Source organism: Rhinolophus sinicus, chromosome 17 (assembly GCF_057876585.1).
Source record: "Rhinolophus sinicus isolate RSI-liver-muscle chromosome 17, RSI-T2T, whole genome shotgun sequence".
Taxonomy (NCBI): Eukaryota; Metazoa; Chordata; class Mammalia; order Chiroptera; family Rhinolophidae; genus Rhinolophus; species Rhinolophus sinicus.
In genome coordinates this window covers 206,147,324-206,169,784 of record NC_142517.1, presented here as the reverse complement: position 1 = coordinate 206,169,784, position 22,461 = coordinate 206,147,324, and the positions used below count along the sequence as shown (strand labels likewise).

The 22,461-nt window shown below is 43.7% G+C and overlaps 1 protein-coding gene across 2 annotated transcripts in view; it reads right to left on the bottom strand.

Annotated features, from left to right (window-relative positions):
* Positions 1–1,846: 1,846 nt before the first annotated feature.
* Positions 1,847–22,461, bottom strand: part of CAB39 (calcium binding protein 39) — a 72,755-nt gene continuing 52,140 nt past the window's right edge. For both annotated transcript variants that reach the window (XM_074314786.2, XM_019739786.3), the window contains exons 4-9: positions 22,343–22,461; positions 17,556–17,724; positions 10,745–10,804; positions 6,911–6,976; positions 4,947–5,090; positions 1,847–4,367 (exon numbers count right to left, since the gene is read on the bottom strand). In XM_074314786.2, the coding sequence (XP_074170887.1) occupies positions 4,179–4,367; positions 4,947–5,090; positions 6,911–6,976; positions 10,745–10,804; positions 17,556–17,724; positions 22,343–22,461 (747 nt within the window). In that variant the 3' untranslated portion in view covers positions 1,847–4,178. The remainder of the gene's footprint in view (positions 4,368–4,946; positions 5,091–6,910; positions 6,977–10,744; positions 10,805–17,555; positions 17,725–22,342) is intronic.

The following is a 22,461-nucleotide window of genomic DNA, read 5'->3' as shown; positions in this document are numbered from 1 at the left end:
CCACCACCCCAGTTGCATCTCCACCAAAGGAAGACCCAACTACTGAAGCTAGAGTTACTAAAATACTTGGAATACCAAGTACTTAGGTGATAGAAATTTATTACCAAGGAACAGGAGTTCTGATGAAGCACAGCTCACCTGTGAAGAATGTTGGAAAATACAAATCTTTCCCACAAATCTGCCTTCCTGAAGTGAAATCTAGGATGCATGTCACCAATTGCAGAGGACACAGTCTCCTGCACAGAAACCTGGTGGTCATCGTACTGAAGACCCAGGCACTTGCCCTCAGGAGCACGTGCTCCGCCTTCCAGCCAGCGGGACACCCCAGGTTTTCAGTTCCCTCCCGATGACCACACAGGGAACCCAACATTAGCAAGGCCTTAGTGCTCACCATGAGCCAAGCACATAACACGGAAGCCTCCTGCAGGCTGTGAAGTGACATGGCCTAGTGCAGCCATCACCGTTGTCTTCGGTCAGCGTGATCTCTGGGAGGTAGAAGTCCCTGCGAGGAGGTTCGACTTTTGTCCCTATTAACTGTCCTGGGTAGTTAAGCGCTTGGTGGGGGACGCGGGCTGACTGGAGGTGTTGGCAGGCGGAAGCTGATGGTGGTCCTTTCTTAGTGGAGAGCTGAAGCGGGATGTGTTCAGACTGCTCCTGAGGGAGGTCTTCCCGTGGGGTTGACCAGCCAAGAGGACTTTCAGATAGTAGTGTGGGGAGTCTTACCTTGTCCTTCACGCCTTGTAGAAACCAGATGGTCAGAGGGTATCAGGCTCTGAAAGATGTGTATAGAAACAGAAGTGGCCTGGGAGAACACCCCTTATAAATGCAGAAGTAGCTGAAGGGGTGTGTCCTGGGCCGGCTGTCCTGTTCCTCTGAGGGGACTTTCTGGCGAATTCGTAGGGGGGATAACTCACTACCTGGGTGTGGCCCCCGCCTCTAGAATGCACAAGCTGTGTGTTACCGAGCACTGCAGCCCTCAAAGTGCTTCCACAGTCACTATCTTATTAGACCCTTATGAACAAGGGAGGCAGGATAAGAACTACACGCTACCGCTGAGCAGCCTGGGGCTCAGTTCAGGTTTTTTTGGGGGGTGGAATGGGGAGGGACACTGGACGTGACTGGCAGGAAGTAGAACTTGTGCTAAAGCATGAGTCAAGCCCTCAGTGTGGCCACTTCTTCCCGTATGACTCCTGAGTTCTCCCTCAGAGAAAGGGCTGTCACGAGTTCTGACACTGGGGGACCCTGTCATTTTTGGAGAACTACAACATACAAGGAGACTAAACCACCGAGAAGCAATAACAAATAAGGTGAAGTGTCTTGAACGAGGGCACGTCCCTTGCCGTCACCCGAGAATGGTGACCCCCTCACCGACAAGGGTTAAAATAGGCAGCTCGGACAGGTTGTGTGCTGCACGTCACAGGCTGCGGAGGGCACAGCTCCTTCCGGGGGGCCATGTAACAGCAGGCTTCCTAGTTCTTCACCTTCCTCACAGTCCCGTCCTAGTAACAGAAATCCTGCCAAGTCCTTCGGTTTTACCTCAGAGTGCTAACTGAAGGGTCACGGGACCAGAGGAGGGCTCCAATTCCGAAGGCTGTGATGTCCAAGGCCTGGTAACACTGAACTGCGAAGGGACAGGCAACGGAGCCATGAGCCCGAGAATGTACATGAAAATCATGGCTTTTGGCACCAAAAATAAAACACTGAATGGGAAAAAAGATGTAGAGAGAGGGGTGCGTGTTGCTTCTGGTTAGGGTTTGTGACAAAGGTTGTGCTGGTGTGTCTCCTGCTGGGCTGCTCACAGGGACCAAATGCAGCCCTCTGTGAAACTTCATAAAAACGGACAAGCTATTTCTCCAAAATTTTATTTTAATTTAAATTACAGGGCCAGCCAGATAGTCTGATAAGAAATTTACTTTTCCTTAGGAGAAAGGAAATGCTTTTATGGCATTGTTAACAATTGTATACATCCACCTTTTTTAAAGGGTTAAAAATCACATTGAGTAACTGACTTACGTAAAATTAAATCTTTATAACACAAAAGAAACCACTTGTAGTATGATAGTTTTGGTAATACTCATATGCATATATTAAATGATCGTAAATTCAAATGCAACTTTTCCACTTTGAAAGTTTGCACATTTCTGTTTAAAAACCACAAGCCCCCGAATCTTCACTCTCTCCAGAATGCAACGTGACAGTGACACCTGGCTGTGTTCTTCCACATGCTGCCCCTCACTGTCCGCCAAAGTGGAAGCTGTTTTGTTGTTTCAAGTTCAAAGAACCAGTTTGGCAAGGAAACCTTTCTTCTGCTTGGTGTAATTAATGTTTTCACACTAAACCCAGACCCCCAGCACTAGAGCACGAGAAGCAGACTTTCACCACGGCCAAGTCTGCCTTCCTAAACATCTCGGATGTTTTCCTTTCAGGGAGCTTGGTTTGCGGCTCCTACTGCCGATGGAAAAACATGAATGATTTTGGTAAAGACAGCCTCAGCAAAACCAATTACAATGTCGACTGCCATTTTAATTAAATAGAACAAAATGCACCTATATTTTCTGGAGCTATTTTCCTAAGTGGTTTTCCTAGAAGGAGGTCTTACAACCTGCTGAAACATCACTTGGGAGTCTCATTTTACTGGCTGATAAATAATTCAATTAGTAAGAGATGCTAGCAAAGAAGAATTATATAAATCTCTTAGTCAGCTACAGCCATAGCCATGCTGAATCCGAACTGGCAAACTGATTTGTAAGTTGCTAGTTGTGATCTTCGTATCACTAAGATGAACAGATACCATTCTAGTAACTTTACACAGATATATTCTAGGACACGTTGTTCTGCTGTGGTCACAGTAACAAAAAAGTGGTGCAAAATCAGTTACTTTATAAATACTGATAATTTGCAGCATTAAGGAATAGGACATTAAAAAAAATAAATTTCCCCATAAGACACCTATGACTAGGAACTCTTCTTTTCCTAAGAGAAGCCAAAGTTTTAATTATTCAGTTTCACAACTATTGTACTGGGTTACTTATTCTAAAAAAGAAAGGGTGCTCTACAGGGGTTTCCCACACACACAAAGAATCAGCATTAATTTAGCATAATCGGTATCTTTCATAGATATAGCAAACTCATGACTCATTTTAAATGAATAAGGCCAATATTATGCAGGAAAGTGTGGCTGACTGAGTTCCAAGTCTGTATTTGTAGCCTGTTGATGGCACCCATTAGATAACTGAATACAAAGGTTTGGTTTACTTTTTTTCTTTTAATGCTGTGATACTTAAATGTTAAATCAGCATTTTCATGTGATCTGAAGTATTTCAATTACATATGAGCATTCATTTTTTGCAAAAACTCAATATTAGGTAATAGTTACATACTAATACAATAACATTCCTCTGCTGTACAAATTAAATCATTTAAAAGAAATGAGCATTCTAAGAATTATATACAAAAGAAACCTGTAAGCGCCGTTGAAATGAAATGCAAGGTTTCGCTGCTAGCTCTAGTTTTAAAAGACCTTCTGAAAGGGAAATTAACAAATACCTTTCAACATATCCAGGTTTACAAGTCTCAAGAAAATCAAATGTCAAAAAATTCTAGAAAGCTGTGAAAAGCATATATACATTTTCCTTATGACCTTATGAAGCTTCACACTTTAAAGAAGTTGCTAAGTTTCAGTGTCAATTTATTCGCATGTCAACTTTATCCCCCCAGAAAGCTCACGCGTTGGGCTCTGTGCCCCTCTGACTTCAAATACAGCCCTTTAGCGGAGGCCGCTGGGCTCGCCAAGAGCGCGCACTCGGCTCTCCAACAGGGAAATGCGAACCCGTCTGTCGGTGTCCAGGACCCCAGGGACGCCCCCCTGCCCTACACCACACTGTCATGTCACCTCTACAGTTGCCTTCGTGAACCTAGCCATGTTCAGAACTCCTAAAACAAACAGTCTGTGAATCCTGAAATGACACAGAGATCAAGAGAAAGTCCACGCGTGCTCTAGTGTGCAAGAAAGCAGCAGCTACGTTCTCCAACTTGGACTACGAAAGAAAACAAGGAAAAATGGAAAACCGTTCACTTAACAGCAGATTAGCAGTAATGTCCCTCCTGGGTGGGTGGGAGCCTGATGCTGAGGGGCAGGTGCTGGGTTTGGATCTAATACTTTGGGTGTTTGTGGGGAGTTAGGCTTCCTGCTGAGCTGGTCTCTTCAAGTCCCTGATCTGTTTGACTAAATAGGTCTTCTCGTCGTTAAACTGCTCGTCCTCCGTCCTGTCATTCTGAAACTTGCTCAGGAACTCTATGAGTTTGGTCTGGTTCTTGAGGAGAATGTCGAGGATAGGCTGCGTCTTGTTAGGGTTGGCGACAAACACCTGGCCGGAGAGAAGGCACCATCAGTCACAGGGAAAGAGAGGACGGAGGCCTGCACGGCAGGGGCAGCGCACACGGCGTGGGCCTGGGAAACTCACTCACTGTGTGCTCTGCGACTGCACTTCACTACGTGCAAATTAAAAAGAGGCTGCACGGTTTAGCACAAAAAGGCCTGGCATGCTCATTCATGCTCTGAAACTCAGTGGTTGGTGTTAAATACAGACTCTGATTTGGGGATAAAATGGGCAGAAATTATTTCTGGGCACAGAAAGTCGGAATGGATTGGGAGAATAAAATCCTCCAGGGAAAGCATTAAGAAACGGATTACCCTTTACTTTGTGATTAATAATCTTCTATGCCAAAGATCAATGACATTCACTTCCAAGTAAACTGTTCTGTTCCCAAATCTAAATAGTATACCCCATTTCTGGGTCTATTCTTCTGCTTAAATGTTGTGCTGCACAAACAGGAAAACTGACCGAATTGAACTGTATTCCTTAAATTACCAAAGCGAGGCTAATAATATTTCAGGAATTGTAATGAAATGCAATGAACCACTGTGAAGGCAAGTTGTACGCTACCTTAAAAACGTGAAAGGCCTCAAACTGGATGTTACGGCTTTTGTCTCGTAGAAGGTTCATCATTAATTTGAGGTTCTCAGGTTTACTGATGTACTTTGTCATAATTGTGAAGTTGTGCCGGTCTAATAGTAGTTCCCCGAGAAGCTGAGAAGACATTTAAAGAATTATCTTACATGATTGATAAGATTTCAGGAAAAAACAGTTTTTAAAAAGGAAGTCATTTAATAATCATCATTATTAAGTACAGAACATTAGCAGGCACTGAAAAGACTGAGGAATCGGACTGAGTTATGGCCCGAGAAGTTATCGAGTGCCTACTACCTGCCACCTGAACACCTCTTGGGCTTTAACCCTATGGTGAGTCCACACTGATCTCTCAAGAGGACATTCAAGGCGCACTTGGCCCCAAATCTGAGACTGTCAGAGCCCGTCTACTCTTCAAATCTGCACTGGCGTTATCTCACTAAAAAACTATAAAAGAAACTGTTCACAAGATAAGGTGTTGATAATTCCTGTTAACTAACCGCAAACTTTAGCTTAATGAAAAACTTAATTTCATTATTTTTATTTTATTTATCTGAATTTCATATGACAAAGGATCACGCCCAAAGTTCTCCACACACACTGAAGTTATCGTTTCATCATATCTGATGATATGATGAGGGAACGTTCCTTACACAGCTGTCAGAAACACTGGACCCACCCCGGAAATGAAAGGATTGTTCCTATCAGCTGTGAGAATCACCGGCAACCATTAGCCAACACACCACAGACAGAACAATGGCTGGGAGGCTAGGCTCGAGCCCTAGCAATGAGTGGGTGCTTTACGGTAGCAGTGTCACATTTCCAAGCTGTGGTTCTTATTGGTCCCTGATTGTACGAGTTAGAGCCTTAAGGGGTAGAAAGGAAGTAGCTGGACAGATGGAAAGGATTCTTCTGGAAATGTGCATGGTAGAGAGTGTTCTTATCAAAGGACACAAAGTATAACAGATGCTTCTCCTGTTCATTAGTGAATTTCCACAGAAAGATAAGGTCTTCGAGCGTGATCTCCCCAGGGCAGGAAGGGGAAGTAGGAAGGGAGTCTTGATCAAAATGAATTCAGATACCTCCGAGGAAAAGAACTCTGGGCTGAGTAGAATTTAAAGTGGACCTGGCCAACAATGTAAATGGAATTATGATTGTTTTTCAAAGTCCTTTGTGATTCCATCGGTAGTTCCTGTCACAGAATGAGGCGTATGAATTTACTGACGATAGTAAAAATTTTCTGGAGCAGGGATCAGCTAACTTTTTGTAAAGGGCCAGATAGTTTGCAGTTTAGACATTGCAGGCCATACAGTCTTTATGGCAATCATTCACATCTGCTGTTGTAGTCTGAAACAGCCCTGGACAATATGTAAATAAACTAATGTGTCTGTGTTCCAGTAAAACTTTACATACAAAAATAGGCAGTTGGCTGGACTTGGCCCCTGGGCTATAGTTTGCCAACCCCTATTCTAGAGCTTTAATTTAAGTCTTAAAGTTTAAGTTTCCAATGGAATTGTTCATATTGTATTTTAACATAAAGCAGCCAAATCCGTTTTCCGCTCGAACCATCCCCCTTCCCTCACACAATAAGTTGTGCCCTCTGGGCAGCACCTTGGGGAGACAACCCCTGCAGCACCCTCATCTATTTGAAGCGATTCTAAGTTTTAGAAATATGCTTCAAAAGCTAAAATATTGTACTAAGAGATCAAGTCCTCTTCAAAATTTTGTGTATTCCATTTTGGTATCTAACTCACAAGGAGGTGGGCAGGTGTCCCGTGTGGACCACTGCCGAACCCCATTCCTTCCCACAGAAATCGTGACCATGGATAAATGTTATTTTCCCCCTAAAGGTGTAACACCCATCCCAGCATCTCCCAAATTCAAAATTCAAACACAGGGTGAAGAGAAATAAACTGCATAAAATAAATAATCTGTCATACCTTAAGTGACTGTCTTTTTGTCACATAATTTTCTGAATGAAGTAACTTCTCGTATTCACTGAAGAACTAAGAGACAAGAAAACACACATCAGGGTTATTTTTTTTAAGACTGGTAGAAGCTGAGGGCAAACCTGGAAGCCCGCGAGGGCCCATCGTTGCCCAAGCTCGCCTGTAGCACCCCTGCCTCTGATGGGCTCAGAGACCCTCGGGGTGATGCCCACTGACCACCTCTGTTAAGAGGGCTCTGGGACTGACCCTTCTCAGCTCTAGCCAGGCTCACATACAGCTTATATCTGGCCCTCTTCTGTCACCCAAACTCCATACACACAAAACATAAGTCCCTTCCTGCCACTGTTTGCTCACTGTTGAGTTAGCTCTCATTTCCTGGTGTTTTATTAGAAAATTTATATTCTTTACATATGAAAACTGAACTAATCCAAAGCACAAACAGAGAGAAAACTAACCTGTTCTTTCAACACATTAAGCAAGGAGAGAAAATAAGAAGAGAGGAGAAATTCAGCTCTGTGTTTTAAATTGTTAGGACTTGGGCTCAAACTTGAGTAATGGGATGGAGTCTGTTTAGAAAATGCGGGGAGGAAAGATATTCTTGGGGGATAAAAAAGGCAGGACAGAGCACGAGTGAAGAGCTGGAGAATGCAAGTCTCCAACAACTGACAAGTGTCCAGCAGATTTACAAAACTGTGCTAAGAGCAGTATCCCTGGAATGGTGTGGCGTACAGACCGGGTTAAAGCAAGGAAGGAAGAAATGGAAAGGAGGGGCACACTTTCAAAAAGTTGGGCGGAGAGAAGGCCAGTTAGCTTTAAGAGATGCATGCATGCGCGCTCAGACACACACGTTTATTTGTTTTTGTTTTAACTATAGACTGGTTTTAAAAGTTCCCAAATTCTGTTGTACTAGCATGATTGTTGGACAGCAATGCTTTCCTGAAGTTTTGCCCTGGTTGTGGTGGGTGGGAGACGATGCCTGCTTTGTAACTTGTCTGTGCTAGAAAACTACCATGTTTCCCCGAAAATAAGACCTAGCCGGACAATCAGCTCTAATGTGTCTTTTGGAGCAAAAATTAATATAAGACCCGGTATTATATTATATTATTTCATATCATATCATATATATCATATTTAAGATCCAGTCTTACAGTAACATAAGACCAGGTCTTATATTAATTTTTGCTCCAAAAGACGCATTAGAGCTGATTGTCCGACTAGATCTTACTTTCGGGGAAACAGGGTATGTGCCTGTGCTTTATGCTAGGTCTTCAGCAGCCATTCATCTGTGGTTTAGAGGAGGGGTTAGTAAACTATGGCTCCTGGGTCAAACCCAGTTCACTGCCTGTTTTTACAAATAAAGTTTTATTGGAGCATAGCCATGCTCACGCGTGTATTGTAAACAAATTCGTTTACATATTGTTTATGGCTGGCTTTGCAGTGCATCAGACAGGAGAGCTGACAGAGACCACATGGCCCAGGAAGCCACAAATATTTACTATCTAGCCCTTTGCAGAAAAAGTTTTCTGACTCTTGGCTGAAAACTAACCCAGAATTGCCTATGCATCGTTTCCTTAGCTCAAGTCTAGGAAGAGGTGGGAGAGCCATCTACTTACTATGCAGGCAGGTGAGAAAAGGCTGTTAACCCCACCTTCTCCTAAGTGATCATCAAACCAACCGTTGAAACAACTGGATCGACCTTTCAGTTACAATAGTAACACGAGTACAGACACCTCAAGTTCCTGACAGAAAATGCAAGTTAAGATTTTCTGCTACGCAATTCTTAGTTGCAGGGAATTCTTCTCATGAGAACTGCCTGAAGAGTGCGGATATAGCCCAGAAGTGGATATCCCACTAGAAGTGTTAGGTTCCATCCCAGGATTCGGACAGATGGGTACTGTTTGGGCTCCTCACAGACTTGCTCTCAGGGAGCCACAGATGCAAAGAGTTCAGCATCTTATTCCCTGCAGCCATCGCGAGGACTATGCCCACTACATAGCACTGTCATTTAATACCCCTCTGGGAATGCGAATGGGAGAAACTTGTTTCAGGTCCCAGTGCAAGAAAAGCCTGTTTCTTTTGAGCAACAGGCATCTGTCGTGCTTTACAGAGACTGTGATCCTTTAATTGATTTTGTTTCCCTCTGGCTTTGGTTACTAGAAAGCTCAGCGTTGAGCTGTCTGGGATTTTAGAATATGCATTTGGTGTAATAACCTCACCTCTGGCTTAATTTAAATGACCCCCATCTCCCAACCTTCCTTCTCCCTCCCTCAGATCTGACTGCACTGCATACATGTCTGTCAGTTGCCTCGCCTGGATTTTTCAAAAACCCTGTTAACCAATGTCATCCATTAATAACATGTAGGAAAATCTTTTACTGCGAAACTAAACAGATGCCACTGCCTGTAGTAAATTTCTTAGAAATTGCTTTAGTATGTATCTTTGGTTGGCTTTAAGATATGGGTATGTTGAAAAAAATCTCTGAGACCAGGTGGTAATAAAAATAATACAACTAATGTGTATTAAATGCTTCCTGTGCTCCAGCATGTTACGCACTTGACAGACACCTTCTTATGTCATCTCCACAACAACCCAGGAGGTAGGTACTATGAGACCCTCCTTTTGGGGCTGCAGGTCCTGAAGGCACAAAGGGTGAAGGAAGGCAGCTGCCCAAGGTCTGGGGATGACCATGCCGCCATTTTAAACCAACACACACACACAAAGAAACACACCCATATCCAAATACACACAGGCAGAAATAAACACAATTGACCAATGTTTAAGCGATTTATAAGGCGAGTTATGAAGGACTATGTAGTGTGCATTGTGCTATGATGTTACTGAAAGGGAAAGACAGGGGAAAAAGGAACACAAAAGAATTGGAAAGCATAGGTTTTGATTTTATAAGATTTTTGTAAATTTTATAAGAATCTTATAATTTAGTTGAAGAGCTAAATGAAGAATGATGATTAACCACACTTAGGATTTCAAAAATTCAAATGACTAGTGGAAGAATGAAAACCTAAACCGAATCTTATGGGAAGGAACAGGACTTTTCAGTGGATGGTTATCATCATAACTTCTCTAATAGCACCTACGAGATCTCGGACAATGAGGAAGTTAAACGCCTATGGCAAGGACACGCCTGTGGGTAAAGAGAGCAGACCTGGCACCTGGTGGAGGACATCTGACACTGCGGCCTGGAGGCTGCTGCGACGGTCAAGGGCAGTGAGGTTATCAGAGCACTCAGAATTGTATACAAACCTCTTGGGGGCTCTATTACCAGGAAGTCTGACATGGACTCAAGCTGGAAGGGAGCTGACTGCTGGGTTAGTCCAACGTCCTCCATGTTACAAACAGGGACGGACTTCTGAGTTCCCCAGCGGTAATGGCCTTGGTGGTGAAAAGGAGTTAGCAGAGCAGGGGCAGAATCCTGCCTCCTCTAGGCTACTATTTGTCTCACTCTGTCAGCTGTCACCTCTCTTTTCGTTTGTAAGCAGCTCGAATGTGAGCCACTGATGGAAAGGGATAATCAAGAAGTCAGATATAATCGTTTTCCTTTTATCTCAACTGTACATGATCACTGAGCGCCAAAGTGCTTTATTTCCCTCTTCTAAAGCAAGAAAGATACAAAGGGCAGTGTGTCAATCAAAAAGATAAAAGTCTGTTTCTGACCAAATAACACTCTATACCTCACTTCATGAAGTAAAGAAATGAACACTGAAAATATGCAAAAATATTATTCTGGTACAAAATCTAATTGAAATCTTCATTTCTGGTAATAAAACTGATAATTTGCTATTTTAAAATAGTATGTCATATACTTACTCTATCGTAATGCTGTTCCAAAAATTCTGCACTGAGCAATTTATGTCTTGTAAGTAAATCCTAGAAAAAGAAAAAATATTTTTAAAATGCTGTTCTGCATTCAAGTTCTTTTAGAAAAGAGAATCCTAAAACATTCCACGCCATTTTACCTAATAAAAACTGCTGTTAAACATTACCATACTTAAAAACACTTGAGCATGAATTAGATTGAAAATGTTTATCTTTACATAAGAGTAAATGAGATCAGTAATTTGAAATTGTGATTTTAATGATTATGATTAGTGACATGTCTATAGCTCTTACAAGGAAAAATTTCAAAATCAAACATACCAGGCAATGGAAATATACACTCAAACAAAGGGAATGAAGAATTGAAGTGAAATAAAAGTACACAGTTGTGATAAAATACAGAATACTGCTCCTGGTGTAGAAAGAGGAAATTTCTTTAATTAGAAAAAGTACTAGAGGTTCCATTTTCTTCCTCCTAAATTCAATTACATTCAGTTTCTTATCTAAGGTAATCTTTGGCAGCCGTAAGATGTTCTTTAAAAGCCCTGTCAAGTTATAAATATTAGCTCCTAAGCAGAAGAATGCTGCAGATATGTAGAAACAAAAGTTAGTATGACCTCGAGTCTAATTCTGCATTACTGTGAACTAGAGCTTATACCTCATCCTGTGGATTTCCCTGGAAACAACTCTAGATCATTTATTCAGAAAATATCTACTATGTGCCAGGTAAAGTTGTAGGTGCTGGGTTTACAAAGAAAAAAGATGTGGTCCCTGCATTCTAGGACCTGGAAGTTAGCAATGGACGAGGCTCGGTCTCACCAGGTGGGAAAGAGAATGGGAACATGTGACAGCAGGAATGGTCGGTCAGTATTTGGTAAATTAATGAATACAGTTCCTTCAGAGCTGCCCACTGCAGGGGTTAGTGCCAATCATCCCCTTTCTCTGAACCACGTTTCCTTGTTTTCTCTGCTGTTTATATTTGAGTTACCCAGGTAACGAGTGTTCCCTGCAGTATGTCCAAGTGCCATACTGGTCCGGAAAATGCTCTAAGAAATGTCCCACGGACAAGAGAACATGGAAAGCACTACAGCTCTGGTTCCCTCGTGGGGATCCATCAGGTCACAGGACATTCTGCAGGAAGCTCTTCTGTCGCCTGTTAGCACCCTTCTCTGAAAGGCCTTCATTGCACAGCTTTCCCCTCTCTAGTACCTACTACCTCCCTCCTGACCTCAACCCGAGCATCACTCCCACAGGGAGCCCTTCCGGACTGGTCACCAGCTGTGGGGTTATTCAGTTAACGTTTCTCTCTCATGGCAGACTGTAAATTCTACAAATACAAGGGTCCTATCCATTTTTACTCATCTTTGGATCCCCAGCACCTCTGCAGGCCTAGCACATGGTAAAAGCTTAATATTTAATAAATAAATGAATGACCCAACAAAATCAGGGAATAAGTTTGGGAAAACATCACATTAGGCAATGTTCAAAGTATAGTTTTAAGAAGGCTTCTAATTCCACCCCAAAGATTTACAGGTGTTTAAACTGCTGGATAGGGTATGAGTGTATGCCCAGGAAAGACCCCTGGGGATCGAACGGGCAACCCTGGAACCAGGAGTTTATGCTGAGTACCTCAAAGGTCTGGTGAGAAGTGCTACGAGGTGCCCGTTCTCACATGGGGAAGAAGATGGCGGGGGCAGGAGAGCTGCTATTAGCTCAGTTCGTCACGGGGTCAGATGTAAGGCAGAGGAACACAGGAACGTGCAGGGCATCTTCTTGAAGAGCACTTCCCTGCCCTAACATGCTCTGTGGTCTGTTGGTGGCGGTCTCCCCTGTGTGGGAGCCTCACGGCAGGGGTCTGTCTGTATGGTGCCCACAGGGCAGGCACTCAGCCTCGTGGAAAGCACTGAGCGAACACATAGACAAGCAAGTGAAGGGATTAATGAGTCAGGATCCACGCGGGAGTGAGTATCATCCCTCCTTTCCTGTGGCTACATCATTCTGGAGGCCGGCATGAGGAGGTACTGAGAAAGGAGTCTAGTGCTCACTGCAGGGTCGTAATCTGCTGAAGAGAAGGCCAAGGAGGGGGTCTGAGCCACAATGGCTCTCAGTTGGGGTTGGGTTCTTAGGAACAGGTAAGTAGAAAGCATTGCTGTAAAAAGCAAAGGACCTAAAAATATTTTCCAACAGATTTGTACTGCAGGTTTGAGTAAGGGGACTATTCACTCTGAAGGGTATATCGCAAGTAGGAGCAGGAGGCTCACAGTTGGGCTACATGTGAAAATGGGGACCTGGAACATCTCCCCATCTAGGGGACAGTCTACTTGTTACCTAGTTTAAAGAGACTGGGCAACTCAGGAAACCACTGCCAATCTAGGAATCAGATCGCAATGGTCTTGGGATGGGAGAGAGAAAAGGGGTGCTGTGAGACTGCCAGAGTAGGTGTGGGGCCCTTGCATCACGATAACAGGGCCACACAAGGGCGTGGAAGGGAGAGGAAAGCATTAGCAGGAAAGGAGCAACTGCTGACAGCCAGCGCTGAGAAAAAAGGCTGATACTAAGCTGGGAAAAGCTGGGGCTTAGGCAGTGTCTCTGCTCAGAGATGAGAAGGAACCTTACGGTAGGGACCGGGGCCTTGCACGGCTCCGACCAGGGTATTGGGACAGACAGACAGAACAGAACACGGAGGGACAAGGTTGTGCAGTCAGTGTCTGGTCAGCACCTGCACAGTTTATAGGGTGCGTGTGGTCCAGCCCAGGAGAGTCCCCAGGTCGGCCCGCATGGGGAGAAGAGCAGGATTTCTCATTTTCTGCCTGTCTACATTCCAGTACATCCCAGGCCCTGGTGTAACTTGGAGAAAGGTCAGGGATCATCTTCCAAGTCCAGCAGATTGAGCAGCCAACTTTTAGGGTGGGTTGAGTGAAAAAAACAGATTCCTAAAAGTTATGTGAGTTATCTGATAGAAGAGCCCTGGAATCCCAAAGACATGCTGCTGAGCCAGGGGGCTTATTTTCATGGCAAGTCTTTCAGTCCAGTTTCCTACGTGGTGCCTGACTATGTCCAAGGACAAGTCAGTTCTTCTCACTGCACACAGCTTTGGCGCTCAGAGTTAGAAAGGGTCCCTGTGCTAGTATCAAAGCCCATGCCCAGGCACATTCCGGAAGCGGTCAGAGCCCACAGAGGTGTAATCCCCTTTCTAGAGGACCGCCCTTCAGATACAGCAGTGCTCTCATGGCAAGTCCCTACCGAGCCTTCTCTCTCCAGGCCACACATGGCCGTTCCTTTAACACTCCTCGAATGACACGTTCTGAGTCCCCCTCACCATCTACTGTCTTCTGAAAGCCATCTATTTGTCTATTGCCTCTTAAAGGGGAGCACCCGGAATGGAACACATTTATGTGGTGTTACCTGGGAAGCTTACAGTGGGCTCAGACCACCAAGTGCTCTTTAGGTCGCACACTGTGTGGTCACCTGTAGCTTTGGGGCAGCAGCATCAGACTGTTTAATCTCACAGGACGTATTCAGAATGTTGTTACTCAAAACGGGCTGGTAGTCAGGCTGCCTGGATTCAAATTCTGGCTTCCCCATTTATTGTCTGACTTCACTCAACATTTCTAGGCTTCAGCGTCCTTATCTGTAAAGGAGATAACAATACCTCCTTCATGGCGCTTTTTGAGTATAAGAAGTTCCCTACATGTTAGTGATTGTTACGTTCAGTAATTGTTACATTAGTATTAACTATTACTATCATGCTTTATTTCTCCGTCCCATATTTATACGGTTGGGTCCGTCAGTGGGAGCCCTTCGTCATCTGTATTACTTTCATCCTGTTACATTCTGGCCTCTCTCGTCTTTCTGAAGCCTCATTTTAGGATCACCGCTATGTTCTATTTTTCCCTCATGGCTATCACCTACACATCTGATTAAGTACGCTTTCATCTAAGTCATTAACAGTGTTCAGCCTGGCCGAGTGCAGATAACGCCCAGTGGAGATCTGTTTCCAGCACCTTATGGATATGACACTCAGTTAGTTGCGAATCACTACACTGAAACTCCATCTAGTTCCTAATCTTGTTATCGTTTCCATGAAAATAGGTCTGTACAACTATTCGACATCTAGATATCCTCAGTGCCCTAAAGGAATCCTAAGAGCTACTGTTTACAACATACATACTGTGTGGGATATAGTAACCTGACATACTAGTATTATTACATACATTTTAGCAGGTGAAGAGACTGAGGTTAAACCAACAGCGGAGCTGGGACTTGAACCCAGGCAGCCACACCCTTGAGCTACTGGCATCTGTGAGGTTAGTATGACTGAATTTACTCTTAGTGAATCCCTTCTGGCTCGGGGTACACGGTTTCCTTTCCAAAATGCGAAGAAATCATCTCTTTAGAAATACTTTCTAGAACCTTACACAGGTATAACATCGAGCGCCACGCTCCACCAGCCTCTCTGGGGAATCTACCTTCTTTTACTCTGGAAAATTGGAAATATACTTGTTGGCCCCTTATGCCCCTCCCAACCTACAAATTCCTTAAAAAAAAAAAAAATCACTGACAAATACGTGGCTGCTGATTTAGCTATCTCAGTGCCCACTCATTCGACCTACACAGCTTGGACACATTTAGACCAGCTCGCTTTCATTTCCTTTTAAGACTCAGACCTGGTCCAGGAGCTTTACATCCAGTTGTGGAGGAGCCGCATTTGTCTGAAAGTCTGTGTGTGCAGTGCGTTTCCTGGGGAAGTAGCTCTGGTCACTTTCTCAAAGGTGAGCTTGAAGCACGGATCTGCTCTCCCTTTCCATTACAAAAATATTCTCTGCAAAGAGGACACCAGCACGTGGTCCGCGTCAGCATGTCTGGTGTGTGGCTGAGACTATCCTGCTGGTCTTTCTCCCTGCGCTGACTCTCTTGGAGTTTCTTTTAGGGAGGACTGGGGGGGGGGGGGTAGCTTGGGTCTGTGTGTCAGGTCTATGCCACTGTCAAACATATCGTCTTGGTTTGGGCCTCGCCTCCATTTTGTCTCTGGGAGAGCTCTTTAATTAGCTCTCCCCTTTCTATGGACTCAGTAGCAGCTGACGTACAGCAGACGAGCCAGCTTCTCAGTGCTCTCTCTCCTAGAGCTCATTCTTTGAATCTACGTTGCTTTTTAAAGTTTCCGCCAGCTCTGCCCAATCTTTCCGTCTGTGTCTACCATGACCTGACAGGGTTGCCTTACCCACAGTGATTCCATCACCGTGGTGAGAGTGTAATTCAAAGAAGCAACCCTAACTGAGGTGAAATTACCAACAAGGCCAGTCAAGACTTTGTCAGATACTGCGAATCACATTTCGGGCGTATACTCAGTACATGTCTCTCTCCTCTTAGCCAGTTTTGCCCTGTGTCGGGGGCCTGGCATCCATGCCCTCCACTGGTCAGGCCTTGGCCGCATCTCCCACACCACTGCTGCTCCTCTCTCCTCTCCCCTCGGCCCCTGCTCCCAGACAGCTGCCTCTCTCAGGCTCATGGCTTGCTCTCCACACAGGACTATGTCCTTTTCTTGACACATGGTGCTACTACACCTCCCTTCATAGTGGGTCTGCTGCTTCTGAATGGGGTACACGCGCCCTTATCAGCCTAATCATGAGTCCTGTCCCAAGTCAGCATATTGACCATGCTATGCTGTCACCTCATTTTATTCGCTTTGCGTACTGACATATAAACATCTGAGGTCTTACCTAAGGTTTCTGACCTCCTCCTCTATGGTTTCAGGAAAATAAATCCCAGCACCTCTCACACTGTTATTTTATTCTCATTCAATGAGAAGGTCTAACGGCCAGGTCGCCAGGCTTTCGTCCCATTTTAAGGTGCTCGTTCACTCTGAGGGACACATTTCACTAGAGACCAAGGCCTGTGCTCATCCCAGGGGCTCTTTATAATCCTAAAACTGACCCTTATGAGAAAAGTGGCCACTTCTCACTGTGACAGTGTTCATGGTTCCTGAGCAAAGCCGTCTGCAGGTTAGTGTACTAAATTCTGATTATATTAAAATCGCAGTTCTCAATATTCACTTATAAGGTCAGACATTTTATATAACGGAATGTAACATAGAAAGGCTTGCTCTCATCGTGAAAACCACTAATAAAGATAACTGCTTTATTCATACACCTCAAACAGCACAGAACCTTATAACTCAAAACAAAAACGTGCATGTTGTACAGTGGTACCCATCATGTGTGTACTGAATTTGCACAAATATACAACAGGCAGCTAAGGTAGATGGGGAGGGGGCTACAGAATAATCTGAATGGTACCCCCGCCCCCCATACTAAAGCAGCTCTGGCACATGCATGAGATGGGAGAGGCGAGCCCACTGTTCCCTGGGGCCCATCCACAGTGCGGAAATCTCTGTCATGAATGTGGTTCTAGTATTTAAAGACATACATTTTCCAAAGTCATGGCCCTGAACAGAAGCCAACGACTTCATCTGGTATTAGCAAGAGAAACTGCTGCAGTGTGCTCAACACAGGAGAAAACCTGGTCGATAGACGCACTGTATTGATATGCTGTACTTGGCGGGCAATTAACAGAAAAGTGTACTTTTGTCTTTTAGACACTCTACAATCTATCTTTTCCACCCTTTTAAAGCTGTCTCTCTTGTGTATACCTGTCACACATACACATATAAAACATATCGTCTCTCTTCCCGCTAGGGGGCAGCCGTGTATAGACTGGGAAGCTAGAGATTTAGGAAAAACAGCACACCTGTTAATCTGACTTGCAAGTATATTTAGAATTCTATAGTTTTTGTATATGTTACCTTGAATGTGGCAAATGCATCTGAAGCTATGTCAAATGTTGACATTTCGACATATCTGAAGAAATCATAAAACTGTTCTGACCACAAAATGATTTTTGCAAGTGGTTCGTGTCTGATGCATTCTCTTAACATTATTCCACAATTTAGAGCTATTTCTGGAGATTCATACCTGCAAGAAGAAAAAACAAACATGATTGTTCTTTTAAAGCTCCAACATTGATTAGTTCACATTTTTAGGACAGGAAGATTCAGATATATCCTAACTATGTGACCAGAGCAGGTTCTAAACGGCATCTCTCACAGAATACGTGCTCAGGTGCATTTCCTCTAGATGGCACACACACATTAGTTGGTGATGACTGCTTCAACCCAAAGAAAAATCACAGCCATGAGAGTGACTATGTGAATAAAAGTACATTATTAAGCTAAAAAATCTGAAGAGAAATATTTAGGGTCACACCTCCAATTAGGGGTTAGTTTTACATGTGGGGTGCTCTCAACACTTCAGAAAAATCAAAAGCTGAGTCAAAAAACAACATGAAACAAAATAGTTTCCTAAATTCACAGTATCTAAATAGATCTGTCAAATATACAGCATTTTACTTTATTATTTCAATTCAATACTCAAAGTAGTACTTTCAAGACTCCTGACAGCATGTAAACCCTGTAGAGCTGCAAGCCTGGTCCTGAGGCTGCCACAGTCACGGGCAGCCCCAGGCCTGGCAGTGGGCAGGAAGCTGCATCCACACGCAGCCCTCCTCTCCTCTTGCCGGGGCCTCTCAGGAAGAAAACCTCGTTCTCCTCTGCAGCCTTTCCCTGCTGACAAGCAGCAAGCCTCGGGACCGGCTCTGCCATTCCACGCCATCAAACCTCTCTCTCTGCACTTCCTTTTAAGCTGCACACACTGGTTTAACGTCTTTCCCACTCAGTTTCCTCTAGTCTCCTGCAATCCGATTCCATTTCCCAACGTCCTACTAGTAAAGCCCTCTCTTGGCCAAATAAAACAGTCTTCTCTCCTCACGCAGATTCTACTGCTTAGTCCTGACAGTTCTGATCTTTGCATCTCTCAAAGAAAAGGCTCTGCCAGGTCTCCTTTCTAACCCTGACTGTTCTATGATTGCCTCCGGCCTGCCAGTGAACGCCCAGCCAGTCTCCTGGCTGCCACTGCTCAGGTCTCCATCTGACCTACAGTTAGGTGTTGTCCAGACAACTTCAGTTCAAGGTCTCCTTTCCCTCCACAAAACAGGCCCCATCCCCTGCTTCGTCACCTCTATATGCTGGCATCACTGTTTTGTTTCAGATACCTGGGTCTGAACCAAGTCTGAGAGAACTTTCTGTGATGATGGAAATGTGCTGTCCTTTACAGTAGCTTCCAGACACAGGACGCTGCTGAGCACTTGCACTTTGGCTAACATGACTAAGGGATTGAATTTTAAACGTTACCCAATTGAAATGAATTTAAAATTAAATAATGACATGTGGTTAGTATGTGCTGCATTGGACAACACAGTCCTGAACCTTACCCTATTTATTGGCTCCCAATCTCCCCATCTTAACTGTCACTAGTCCTTTTTAATTGTGTCTTTGAAATATCTTAGTTTCATTCCCTTTTATCCCTCCCCACTGCTGCACTATCTCCCACCTAGAGAAATCCAAGTGCCCCTAACCAGCACTTCTGCTCAAGCTCTGTCTTACCAAACCTACCCAACACATTCGTATATTAAGAGCATTTCCACCTCAGGAGTTTAGGACGATTTCTTCTTGCTAATCAAAGGCAGACTTCTGGGCTTCCCCTCATCAGATCTATTCCTGGCACATCACCTCCCACTCCGCCATAAAGCACTCTGCTTACCCCTTATGTTGCCAATCACCATGCTCACTGCTGCCCCTGTACCTACTCTTTTTTCTGACTCTGCAAATTCTAAACCATGTGGAACTTCAACCTTCAGTTCCATCTCTTTCACCAGTGCTCGCCTTATTGACTAAACCCGCGTTTTAGCCCCTGTAGTCCTATGGTTCTAGCTGTATAACGTGAGTACTAGTATCCTTTTGTTGTACGTAGGTTCAGTGTAAATCTCAAGCAGATCCAAACTACACTGCTTTGTATCACTTATGACACAGCAGCTGGACTGCTGGCTGGCTCTAGGCGATGCAAATGTCTACTCACAAAATGGTTGATCATACAGTTCATCTTCGCTGACCTTTAATAAGCAGGAGACTAGAAAGAACGACTAGGGTGAGACAGTTTGGGACAACAAGTTGGGCAGGTTTTGATGGAGGTTTGTCAAGCGTATCTTACACGATTAAGCCATAACCCAGTGAGTACAAGGCCAACAGTTGTGCTGCACAGTCCGTTGGCACTGGAGAGCAGAGCACCTAATATGTAAATTGCCAGAGGAAAAGCATTACTGCCTCCAGATGCACTAGTCTAACAAGAAGATTATTTTCAAATGCAAACTAATAGTGGCAACATAACTCCCCTAAATGTCTAACATCAAAGTACTTACAGCCTGAGAATATAATCACATTGTGTGAAAGTAGTCTAAACTAACTGACTAACCAAAGCACAAAAATCTTAAAAGGTAAAAGGTAGTCCACAAGGCTCCTTGAAGAAATGGCTGTTTCCAGATCCAAGGCAGGGACCTGTACAAGATGAGCAAGGGACATCTTGTGCCAGAAAAGCACGGAAGCTATCAACGACCACTGGGGTCTGGCTAAGAGGACACAGGAGCCAACCTGAAGGAGAGGAGTCCGATGGCCCAAGATGAGGCAGTTTGGACAGAAAAACTTGGACATAATGACTGTAATGGATTGAAACACATTAAATATATTTTTAAAAAACCAAAAACTTGAGTTCATAATGACCTGGTCACCAATTCAAAAGAGGAGAGGATAAAGGAATATGTTAAATGAAACCAAAGGGATGCAAATCCAAAATATGTGACTTTTCCACAAAATGAATGATCCAGTTGCTTCAACAAATAAATGGTATATTTAAAAGGGGGGTGGGGGTGGGGGCGCAGAACTGTTATCGATTAAAGAGAGTTAAGAATCATATCAGCCAAATTCAGTTTGTGGACTTTGCTTGGAACTTGATTTAAACTAACTGAAAAATGACATTTTGCTTTTTGTGAAAATCAAGGAAATCTGAACATTCAACATTAGGTAATGTTAGGTTTGTAAATGGTATTGCGACTGTGTTTAAAAAAGTATCACCTACCTACTAGGGAAGCATTCTGAAGTGATGTTATGTGTGAGGAAGAAAATAGGAGGAAGGAATAGATGAAATAAGAATGACACAACGTTAGTAACTGTTGAAGCTGGGTGATGTGTAGGAAAGGGTTGCTTGTATCATTCCCTCCAGTTCTACGTATATTTTCTACAGTAAAGGCCGAAAGGGTAGAGAGATGCGTGCTAATGGGTCCCAATACCACGTGCACTGTCGAGGCTTCTGCTCTCCTTTCTAGCTGAGGTTTCTGCTCTGGCCAGCTTGGATGAGAGCTTTACACTTTTTCTTTAAATTGTGTCTTAAAATTCGTACTTTACATGATGTTTAACAACATTATCATACCCTTGGCTACTCTAAAGTGAAAATGCAGGCAGAGATAGCTAATTTATGTATTTTAATAATGATTGCTTTCTATGGAAAAGGAAATATTGGCTTTAAAAATACACAAAGGCATCTGGAAGCTGCTCTAGGAACACCAAAATTTCAGACTACTCACTACATGTTTATACACACAACTCTGGGCCGACACAACACAATTAGATGCCAAAAGTTCTGTATGGTGACATCTGAAGAAGCAACACAAGAGAGTTAGAAATAGAAAAAGGGAACTAGAAGGCTGGCATCCAACACATGCACTGATTCATGCTTTGTCTAAACTAAGCAAGTTTGAACTTGGGGGAAGTGTTAAACCACAGCGATATGAATCAGAGTGAGGCAAGCTATAAAGCTAGGGGTAGGAGAGCAAGCTGATTCACGCCAACAGTCATGCCAAACGCCTGCCCGCCAATTTAACAGAACGCCACCAATGCTGGGACGAACAGACGCACACCATACCCAGACCTGGCAAACAACTCTGGTGGTGTGAAACAACAGGAGGTTACCTTGACAATCAGGGAGGCTCAGTAATGAGGGAGAAGAGGATTTGTTTTGTTTTGAAGTTTAAGTTTTTAGGCTTTTTTGGTTTTGTTTGGAAACTGACAAACTACCGAAACACAAATGCCTGCTTAGTCCAGTGGTAATTCCAGGAAGATGCACTGTGAATTACCAAATCAAGTGGGTTAGTGAGTGGACACACACAGGTAAAAAGCAAAGGCTACTACTTCATAAAGGTGTTCTCTGTTGACTGACCAAAGTTAAGCTGTACGGCATCCAAGCTCTATTTACCAGGCAGCTTTGACTGCCTTACAGTGTGCATATCCATCCAAAGATGTCTTTAAATGCATGGTTTAAACTGACATTTCATACAGTTAAACCTTTTAAATCTTAGAGAACAGAAATAAGACCACAGAAGACTTTTTTTCTTCAGTCACGTATACTTTGAGAATTTAAAGGTACACGATTTACCAACCTTTAAACTCCATGAGCATTTTTTCAAATTCAATTGAGCTCACAGGCTGAATTTTAAGGAGGGAAATGTGCTCTCAAGCTCTACTAAAAAATGAGCTGACTAAACCATAGAGAAAATGCTTTCCCACATTCACCATCCTGTTTTTGCCCAAGACCATCTTTCCTTTTTATTTTTCAACTGAGAATATAAATTTTATTGCATTGTACATACCCTTTCAATAACATGAACAAAATATTCTGTTGGGTGCAGATGTATTCAACAGTAGGAGTTCTTGTACCAATTTGTCTTCTGAGAATATTGTTGAAAATTTGAGCCACATCTTTTTTGCC